This window comes from Lepisosteus oculatus, chromosome 2 (assembly GCF_040954835.1).
Source record: "Lepisosteus oculatus isolate fLepOcu1 chromosome 2, fLepOcu1.hap2, whole genome shotgun sequence".
In the NCBI taxonomy this organism is placed as follows: domain Eukaryota; kingdom Metazoa; phylum Chordata; class Actinopteri; order Semionotiformes; family Lepisosteidae; genus Lepisosteus; species Lepisosteus oculatus.
Window position 1 is genome coordinate 31,756,986 of NC_090697.1, and position 10,912 is coordinate 31,767,897.

Below are 10,912 nucleotides of genomic sequence, written 5' to 3' on the forward strand. Positions count from 1 at the left end.
AACACATTATTGCACTGCTCTTCATTTTGACAAGTCATTTTAACCTCTGAGCACCCGCAGTATGTGTGATATACTCAGCATATTGTAAAATCGGATTCCTAGCGTCATATTTTCGGTGACAGTTTCGCGTTGTTCACCTTACGAAGATTAGGATAAAGAAATAAAGAGATGGGTTATTGCACTTCTCCACAACGCATATTTTCTACATCTGAAAATAGCTCAACAGTTGCTACTATTTCAGATTATGCTGCAAGGTTAAGTATCAACAGGTTAGTTCTAAATCAACGAGAGACCCTTCGCTCTTTTTCAATGTTCCTATTTATCTTTTTAATGGGTCCCGTTTCAGTTCAAGAAAGATTGATTACGGATTTATTTTCGTGAGCACAACTGAAGCATCCAGTCTGGAAAAGATAACAGAGGCCTCTAGGGATTCCGAAGATACTCAAGGTAGACTGCATTGTCTTAAAAGCAATAATATGTACATGCACAGGTGACTTAAATAAAATAAGAATAAAACATGAGTACATACACCTTCTAAAAGAATCTCATTATGGAATGCATACTTTGCACTAAAATACTAAGTAATCATTTGTTGGTGTTATCGAGTGTGTGAATATCTCTTATTAAAAGAGAAGTACTGTAATGTAGGCAATTATACAACTTATTGATAGTCTTTATTCATGAAAATGTTTATTTGTATTTTAAGTTAAGTTTTTGTCTGAAAGCAATAATAAACTAGAAATGTAAACTTTATGTAAACAAGGGAAATCGTCTATTGTGACCTTAACACTTTTTAACTTCGTCGAGATGCAGGGATTTAAGCAAACATTTAATGTGGAAAAAAAATTAATGTTTTAAAAACAAGTAAACTAAAATTAGTATTGCATCTCATCTACAGTTACCTTTGTTAAATCAATCGCATATGGCTAAAATGGAATTTTTGAATGCGTACACATACAGATTAGAGGTCTCCATTTTAAAACCATGAGTCTGCACGCTGAAACATTTTAATTACATTTATTTATAAAGAAACAACGGTTTAAACAAGAGGAGATAACAGCTCGTATACAATGTTCATTTTAACAAACATACACCACATATCCTACTGAACAGTAATTGATATTTATTTTTTTACATTTACTCCCGTGCTTTAAAAATCATGCTCTGCATTGTACCTACTTTACAAACATCAAACAATATATATTTTAAACAATTGCAAATATGAAGACTGGTCGTGCCTACATTTACATTTCTCTTGATTCTATGATTGTACCAATCCGTAGAAATGTCAATAACATAATTATTTTGGCTGTACATTGTGTAAAAACTACGCCATTTGAAAATACAAATCAATTTAAAAAGTCGAAATAAAAGTCGGGATCATCACATCCCAAGATTTTTTTTTTCATGGAATATGTGAAGGGATTGTATATTCTAAAGGCACGGTATTTAAATAACAACAACTACAAAAAGTTTGTTAGCTTTCAGACTGTGGTTTGGTGCAGATTAGTTTCTGCATTTATTACCCTTAAAGTGCAGCTATTTGGTTGAAAGATTCGTAGAACTATACTCATTATATTTATTGCAAGAGTTAGATGAGTGATTATTCATTCAGGGAAAAAAAGACGTACAGTATGCAGAACAAATATCAGATATTTAAAAATACTAAGTATTTAAAAAAGAAATGCATATGCGCCCCAGATTTGACCATACAGTCTACTTTAAAACACAGTTTTGGAAACATAGAAAGAAAACAACAATTTCCATAAAATAACAGTTTATAAATATACGATACAATCAAAAGAACATTTTGCAAGTCGTTTTTGCAGAGGCACTTTCACACTCTTCCCCACACTGTGATGCCTGTTTTGTTTTTGTTTTTACTGATTCAGTAACATAAATAGAGATCTCATTTGTATATATAAATAAGAGTTTGCTTGTGTTGTAAAACTAGTTTTTTTTTAATGCTTAGTGTCTTGTTAGTCTTTATTTTTGCTAGATTCTTGGTCGCTTTGATCGTCCGTGAAGCACACATCCACATCACTGTCGTTGCTGTTGTCGCTCTTTTGCTCCTGGTCTTGAAAAATGTTCTCCATTTTGTCCTCATTCTTTTTGATTGTTTGTCCAGGGTGTCTCGATTTAACGTGTCTTTCCAGATCTCTTCGTCGAACCAGAACCTTCCCGCAGAATTCACACCTGTAAGGAGTGTTGCCCTCGGCGTGGAGGCGGATGTGCTTGTTCAGGTTGCTGGGGTCCCCAAAGGGTCGGAAACAGACTTTGCACTTCAACGGCTTGTAACCTGTATGAGTCCGCATGTGTATCTTGAGGCCATATTTCCGAGAGTAAAGTTTGCCGCAGTATAGACAGAGGTGACCTTTTTTAGGCTTTCCCGACGCAGATGTTGTCGTGGGCATTGACTCTAATCTGGCCCGGTTCTTTTCAACGGCTATTTCAGAAAGCTGTTGAGTGTGCATGGCAATCTCCCTGTCGATGTTCGCGATGGAACTCAAATCTGGGTTGAGGGCTGGAGTACCAAAATAGGACATGGACTCCGGATACTTGATCAGATTGCTGAAATGGAATTTGAGTGGGTAATAAGGAGAACTGTAGAGCAGTTCCCCGTTGTAGACTGTAAAGGGCATGATCGGGATGTTGCAGTCTCCGCCGTAGGGCTTAACCCCATCGAACTGGGGGATAGAAAACCGTTCAAAATGGAAACCAGAGGAAATCTGGGAGTAGCGTGATGGAGACAGCCCGGCGTGGAGACGGCTCTCCACGTGTTTAAAAGCAGACGTTTCCTCAAAGTGCGGCAGTAATGGAAACCCACGGATGTTGTTACTGCATGGCAACACCGGTGACGTGGAATCAACAGGGTGCACACATTTCGAAGGGTGATTGCCAACTAAGGGGTCACTAGATGTGCGTGTGGATTTGATGTTGCCTAAAAGTTTACTAAAGCCCAGTCCATTTGATTTTACATTACCTTCCTCTCTGGATACATCCGAGGGAGGGAGTTTTGATAGCCCCGTTGGTTTAAAAGCCGACCTCACTCCAGGGTGAAACCCCATGCTGTTCAGTACAGAGGAGGTCCCACCCAGGCCTAGGAGGTGTCCGTGGTTTCTTGCGGAAGTGACGCTCATGTCTAGCGCTCTATCCTGCTCCTCGGAACTCGACGTTTTCTTGCTAATTCCCGTTTTGTTTAAAAACGGGGAGGATGATGCTGTCCGTTTAATGTTGTCAGAGCTGGCGGGGTTATGGCTATGGCCGTTTCTCATCTGCGCGGAGGTATTTGGTATGTCGCCTGATTTGGGAGACCTGTTTGAATTTTCAGAGTTCCTGACTTGCTCGCTGCTCATGAAGGCCCTTCCATTGCTTAAAGCACACTGAAAGTGAATGTGCGCTTTCAGTGTGTTGGGATATTTGAATATTCTCCAACAATACCAGCAGATGTAGCGTTCATCTCCTATCACAAAAAAGAAAAGCAACAAGAACAAACTTAGTTCGGCTGATGTTTTGTATTGATCAAAGTTAAAACAAGAAGGATCATGTAATATTAACTAATCTACTAACAGTCATACTTACATGAAGAAAATGTCTTATTCAGTGTCGTTTAACACGTAAGTGACTAAAAGGGGGCGATATTGAATCGATCATTTGATGTAATGCTCCTGTAATATTTATCATTGCCTTCAAAAGAGCAAACGCGAGTCAAATTCGTGCCTGAGAAACCAATCTGTTGAATTACTACTTTCTATCTTCTACTTTCCCGTTGAAGCGATAACAGCTGTGGCTTGAAATCGTAAGGCGCGATAAACAATGAGGCTGGCCCATCTGTTGATGCTGAAGAATAGGAGGCGTATGTCAAGGACGTGGCTGTACTGGCCGGAAAGCAATGTACACATGAAGAGAAGCTTTTCGATCCGAATTAGGGCAATATACATCCTATGTATAACTTAGTATTCATTAGACAACAATACCTTTTTGTGAGCTCATAATTTACCGTATAACGGTCTTTTAATTTATTTTCTTTAGAAGTCATGAATAGTAAAAGCGGTACATTTGTGAATACGTTTATTATTATTATTGTTGTTGTTGTTGTTGTTGTTGTTGTTGTTGTTGTTGTTACTTTAAAACATCGAAATATAAGGATTAGAAAAGATAAATGGAAAGAGCAAACTTTGTATCACTACACAATATAAAAAATAACAAACGTATTAAAATTAATATTATAAAGCTAAATTATAATTAACTTGCAGGAATGTGATTTAACGCTCCTCAATAGAATTCTTCATATATGCTGTAATGATAGAGTTTTGAAGTCGTAAATCAGTCATTTTGTTTTACGGTAACGTTACTTTCATAGAGGTTCTGCTTGGTGTTTTACGTCTTTATTGTATTGGTGTTGGTGGTACCCGAACATTCGCAATAATTTCTGAAGTAACTGAAGCGTCTTCAGTCATCCAGTTCGATCTCGTTTAATGGCCAAGTACTTTTACAGAGGGAATAAAGATGCTTGAACATGTATTTCTCCTATACTATATACCCTCTATTCGGTAATTAATAACGATTATTAAAATATCATTAAAAGTTCTGAAATTAGTTTTTTTTAATCTAAAATGGACAGTAAAAATGAAAATAAAACAGATTCACTCAAAAAATAGGTGCCGATCAAGGGATGTTTAATAATAATAATAATAATAATAATAATAATAATAATAATAATAATAATAATAATAATAAACTTGCCTCCAGGTAATATATGTGTTTGTATGTTTGGTAGTAAAAGGACTTCATTTTTCCGATTACTTTTTCTTACAAATCCTTAATGGAATAAATACGTAAGATTATTTGTAAAAAACATGCACTTGTTCACTTCTATTACTAACACGGGTGACAGACGCTTATATACTGTATATACCTGAGACTTAATTCTCAATTGTACTTTAAATATTTAAATACAGATAAGCTTATTCAATTAAGCGGACTTTTGAAAAAAAAAGCGTTTAAAGTTTAATTCAGTTTTTGGAATTTCTGAATTGAGATTACATCTACTATGTACAAAGGAAATGTGTAGAAGAATTATATTTTTATTATTTAAAGTAAATCTGAAAATAAAACGTTATGAATGTTCGTTTTAAAACGACTATTCACTGTCAATATGTCTGTGATATCCCGTCATTTTAATTTCTATAATGAAACTGAAGTAACCTTTGATTGTGTGCTTATAATATTAACGGATCGTTGGTGGTTAGTCTGAATATCAAGCGCTCATAAACGATGTCTTTATTTTGACCATTGTGGAATAATCCTTTCTTTAAAAAAAGCACAACATAATACAACGTAATAGCAATGCATCATACATTTGTATATTGTTTGAAATAATAGACTACAATAGTAAAAGAAACGAGCACCTGTTGAGCCGAGCTGAAGTGTTGAATTTTAATCCTTCTGGTGTTTTTTCGCAATAATTTTGAACTGTTTACTCCTTTAAATAAATTACGAGCTGTGAATAACTTATTGGTGTATTGAAATTATTTTAAGTGTGCTTTTTATTATAAACGCCAGTTTCGACGCAAACGTAGCATCGATTCAGTGACTGAATTAAACAAAAGAGACGTCTATGGTAGAACACGCGACTCATTTAGTTTATTTAAATAATCCTTACTTACATTGTTTCAATTATTAGTTTAAACTGTAAAACAAAAATAAGAATCCACTCAAATCAATTTACCTTTTTCGTCGTGTGTAGGAGTCGCTGTAGTAGGGATATCAAACCATTGAGCCAGGCTATTAGAATACCACACAGCCAATTCCTCTCCGGGTTGTATGTCTCTCAAAGCTCTGTAAACAATCTGTTAAAAAAGAAACACATTTAGGTGTGTTTACAAGTCATGCGAATATAAACAATGCCGGCCGATCTACATTTTACATTGAAAAACGCGTTGTCGCATACCTGTCCTCCGGGGAGATCGGCGGTAGCTTCGAGATTCTGCTCCTGACAGTTTCTAGCTGCTCGGATTAACCCTATCCACTCCGGCACAGGGCTCCCTGCTTCATCCACAAAATCGCCCCGCAACAGCCGAATCTTTTGGAATAAAAGAAACAAAAATGAAGAGATCGACGTTCACAAAATGTTTTGATACTTAACTGCCCAAACAAAATGAAAAACGAATAAATGAAGTGGTTTTCTCATGGTTTTGTCAGCTACATGCATTCGGAAGGGGGGGGGATAAAGACATAAAGTAAAATAATGTTTTTTGATGGAAGAAAACACAAAAATAACTTAATTCGAATAAGGCCCTGCCCTGTTAAATTGTGCTTAATGTTGCGATTCTCAACCACGTTTATTCCTAAAATCAGAAGAGGGTGAAGACGGTGAAGTCGAATCTCAAGTCATGAAAGATTAATACTGGACGGTACATTGTTTTTGACAGACTGAAAAGCGCTCATATTTTACTTTGCCAAAGACTGTATAATTGAGCTTAAACGAGAAACAAATGCGAGGGAGTGTCAAAGCGTTTCTAAACGCTTAAAGCAAATTAAAAATTAAAGCGTGAAACTTGAGGTGGGGTGTGCACCTGATAATATACCAAGCCCGGAGCACTGCGTTTAAGAACATTAATCAAAAACGTGAACAGCATGACGAGCTTCTTACCTAACGTGTCCATACTATATCTATATTATATAGCCTGTACGGAAACATATTGAAAATGCAACAAAAAATGTTTCATAGTCTTGTTTAAGAATATAGAATGTGCGTAAAGGTAAAAAAAATATGTTGGTAAATTAAAGAAACTAACCAAGTATTTGAGTTATCGAAAAAAAAGTACTTTTTATAAATCAATAAATATAACCCTATTGTCTTTTCTTTTTATTTCCGCCAGTCCTCTTTTTGTGGTTCTGTTAGCATCTATCCCTAGGCAGATTATTGAAATTGAAATAAATTGTTAATTGAAATAAGTAGGCTATATCGTTTTAATGAGTAGACGGCATAAAATATTACATATCAATTCGTATTTGCTTATTAAAGCTATTGAAGAGAGTTTTGCACTGACATGTAGACCCACTGAGAAAGATCAATTATTTCGAAACTGACAGCACTAACCAATTAATAAAGAAAAGCATCTAATGAAGTATGACATGTCCACCTCGCTGCTGAAACCACGCCGAACCGCTTCATTTTACCTGCTGTTCCGAGGGTGTGGAAATACCTATTAATCCTAAATTTAAATATTAACGAAAAGCCGGTTATCTCGCAACACAATCTAAGTTTTAATCAAGACTAAACTTCAAAATGTTCTGAAACAACTTTTAAAAAATCTAGGTTTTAAATCTCAACAGCTGTTGGGACTTAAAAAAATAAACAAACTTAAAAAATATTCAATAAAATAACACTTAACTTAACTACATGATTTCCTATTTTCCGACTTAAAAGACATTCAATGAGGAAATTAGTGAGTTGAATTTCTTTACCTTTTTTTTGAGCCCAGGCTCCTTGCGATCTGACATGTACTTTCCTAATTTGAAGACGCCCGGCACCGGCCCTATCCTTAGACCGGCTGGGATGCTGCTCTCTGCACACACGCTAATGGCCGGAGCCCTTGTTGCTTGCATAGCTGGCTCTGAGTACAAAAGTGATCAGAACCAGGAAGACCAAAGAGGGGTGGACTGATTGAGACAGGCAAAGACACAGAGATGAAGACAGGCTTATCTCCGCCTGCAAAGTGACGCGGTGGCGTATGTGCTCCGGCTTTTCAAATGAACAGGAGGGTACCCCTTGGCACATTAATGCACTAGGGCGAACAGCTCGGTGAGAGAGTTTAGCTCTTTTCGCAGCTGCAGAGATCTCTCCAAGAGGGTCACATGGAGACTTTCCCTAACCCTCCTGCATAATCAACTGCTCGAAATGGTCAGGAAACAATAGGCCAGGCGACCTTCCCATTCCTAAAATCCAATTTGTCAAGGGCAAAGAAAAGGCTCTGGTGAATCAAAGGTCTGGGGAGACCATTAATCCTCAGCATGTGGCATTGTCCCAGAGACAGTTACGATATTTTAAGTGACAAATCCACTGTATAATTTCTCCATAAATTTTGTCTCCTTTTATTGTTCCTATACAAACCAGTTTTTGGAAATCAGCGACTATTTTAAATCTACTTGGCTGAATCCCTTTAGGTTTAATATACTTCAAAGGTCTTTATTCGCTTTCCTTGGCTTTATTGTATGACTTGGTTAACAAAGACAGCAGGAATGTTTGGAGGACTTGTTAACTTCTATTGATTCCTGGCGTGTGCCTCGCTGAAACTGGGCAGGTACTTGATGGGAAAACACCAGAAAAATAGCAACAGCTTTCAAAATAACCACCATCTTATCATTTCACACTTCTGGCTTTCTAGTCATCAGATTTGCGTGCAAAGTGTTTTCTGTTGCTGGCTTTCTTGTACAAAAATGAAAAACGTACTACAATTAGAGTAAAGCAGGTATGGTCTACTATTTGTAGTAATGCACGTTTCCTGAAGGCATTTTAAAGCGACCTTTCAGATAGCACGACATCAGATAGTGCTTTAGTTCTAAACGAAAATCGTTTAATGGCGTTATAGACCTACTTTGTCTTATTCTACTTCTTATTCAGCTTTTGCCTATTAACACCTAGTTTATAATAACCAACTAATTATATTAGGAGTATAAGCACAAATCTTTAGGGCACACTCAAAATATACAACAGCACTATTATTCCGTCTAAAGAACTCTAATATGCCGGATCGGAATTTAGATCTAGGCCGCCAACGCTAAAATTAAATACGTATAAACAGCTTTCCTATATCACTGTCAACAAATTCGAAAACATTGATATTAAGAAAAGTGAATGGTGATTTTCGAACAGCAAATGCAACATTAAATTCAATATGTCTTTATATTTAATGTAATTTTTCCCCCAGATCTAAAGGTTTCGGTTTTTCAAGTCATGTAAACGGTTTTATCTACAGTAGTTGGCGAGGTACAGGAACGAGAAAAGTAAGGCACCGTTAATTTAGCGGTCTGGGAAATGGCTGTCCTAGCCTACTTGTGACTACAGCCAGGGTTGAAAACTGTGTATGACCCCTTTGATCATCTGTCTGAATGGCAGAAAAAGAGAAGAAGAAAACAACAAGAAGTTGCGGGCAATAAATTTAAGCCATGAACATGTCCCGCTAACCTCTGGCCTGGCGACTTTAGGATGACACTCGGTTTTAATTGGAAGAGCAGAGGTGGAAGCCTTTTCGCCGTAAAGGTACCCCACAGCTCCATTTGGGGAGCCGTTCTATTCCCTTCTTAATGAGTCAAAGAGCGTGAACGACACGCGAACAATTTTATCAATAGGACCATGTAAAGGCCGGCTGTGAGGAAAGTTATTTATTAATGTTGCCATTTGTGACTGGTTCCCATCCACCAAGAAAAGAAAGACCCGGCTTTAGTACCGTTCACACCAGCCATCCGATTTTTATTCTTGTCCTGTGGCTCAAAGTTGAAGTTCTCCAAGTGAAATAAATTGTTCACAAAAGAGGGAAGGAAGACATTTTCTTTTATATATTCCTTCCTCAAAAAGCAAGGGTGAAACCAATCTAATGTGCCCACTGGAGCAAGATCCAAAATGAAAGGCTGGGTGTTAAAAGTGAAAGCAGTGTTCGAAGCAAATGGGATGGAAAATTAAATGAAATTAAATAGCTTGAACGACGGCATTGTCCCGTCTTAAAAAGACACATTAATTACATGGTTTCAGCTTTATTCCAGAACAATGTTGTGGACTCAATCAAAACATTCCAGCACTCTTTTTATAGACTTAAACCGTGCTTCAGAAGCTGCCAGTTAGGGATCGAACTGTGCACTCGAAATAAACTTTGAGATCAGTTATTTTAATGACTTATGCCTATACAGTTGAACCGCCAGTGCCTCTGCCTTACAATTCTCCATTAATGGGGGTTTTGATTTAACAGGTTGCCACACAATGAGCCATGAATGTAGAAGAACAACAACTGTCTAAAGAGGCTCAGTTACAGGGTGCAATGTCCCACCAGGAAACTCCATTCAAGACATCAAACTGCTCCAGAGCACAGAAGGTTCAACATTGCGTTTAACTCAGCATGAATGCCTTAACGGGGCTAACACAGGGCAGAACACATTTCTGATGCCAACCAAAAACTTCAAAAATCGAAACGTGGACTTCAAAAATGAACATTACGCTTCCCTTTTCTTTACTAAACTGTTGAGATTTTTAAGTTGACTTAAAAAAAGGAGTTGTCGGTGCCTTCGTGTTTTTTTTCCGTTTTTCACCTGAATTGTCTCTTATGTCCAAAACTGTGTACGTGGTGTTTTATTTAGAGGTTTAATTTCTGACCAAGGGCTTTCGATGGCTCGTTTTGTAATTATAGTCATCTTAACTTTTGATTTAATATTTAGTTTTGTTATGATTCGTTGACTGAGCAATAATGGCAAAAAAAAAACCTTTGTGGCCCTGTAGAAACCGGAGTTTACTGCTGTCGTTTACATATACCGCTTCTGGATAGGAGCAAAGGAGGGAACATCCCGACGGTCTGTTTTACTTCTCGGGTTTAAATAATTTCACTTTTTTAAAAAAAAACATCTGTTATTTAGGAATATAATATTTGTGTACCTTTAATCTCCTCCCAGTGAGTGATTAATTTTAATTAGATTTGCCTTCTCACTTCGGTAGTGAAGGGAAAGATCAGGCTGTACAAAGGAGCCCCGACCAGCTGTGCAGCATATAGGAGATGCGGGTGGGATATTAAGTCAGCTTTTGAATAGTAATTATGCTTGTATGGGAATCCCACCAGATGACATGATTGGGATTTTAACCTAGACTAATATTCAAAATCGCATTAAGAAAGTAGCGAAATAAGTGACAACTGAATCGGTG

The 10,912-nt window shown here is 37.1% G+C and overlaps 1 protein-coding gene across 1 annotated transcript; it reads right to left on the reverse strand.

Moving 5' to 3' along the window:
• Positions 1 to 1,038: 1,038 nt before the first annotated feature.
• On the reverse strand, positions 1,039 to 7,783 carry prdm13 (PR domain containing 13). Its single transcript, XM_006626311.3, has 4 exons — positions 7,474 to 7,783; positions 5,954 to 6,085; positions 5,732 to 5,852; positions 1,039 to 3,463 (listed from the first exon to the last, which is right to left on the reverse strand). Exons 1-4 carry the CDS (start codon positions 7,612 to 7,614, stop codon positions 1,980 to 1,982), a joined length of 1,878 nt encoding a protein of 625 aa, XP_006626374.2. The 5' UTR covers positions 7,615 to 7,783; the 3' UTR covers positions 1,039 to 1,979.
• Positions 7,784 to 10,912: the final 3,129 nt, after the last annotated feature.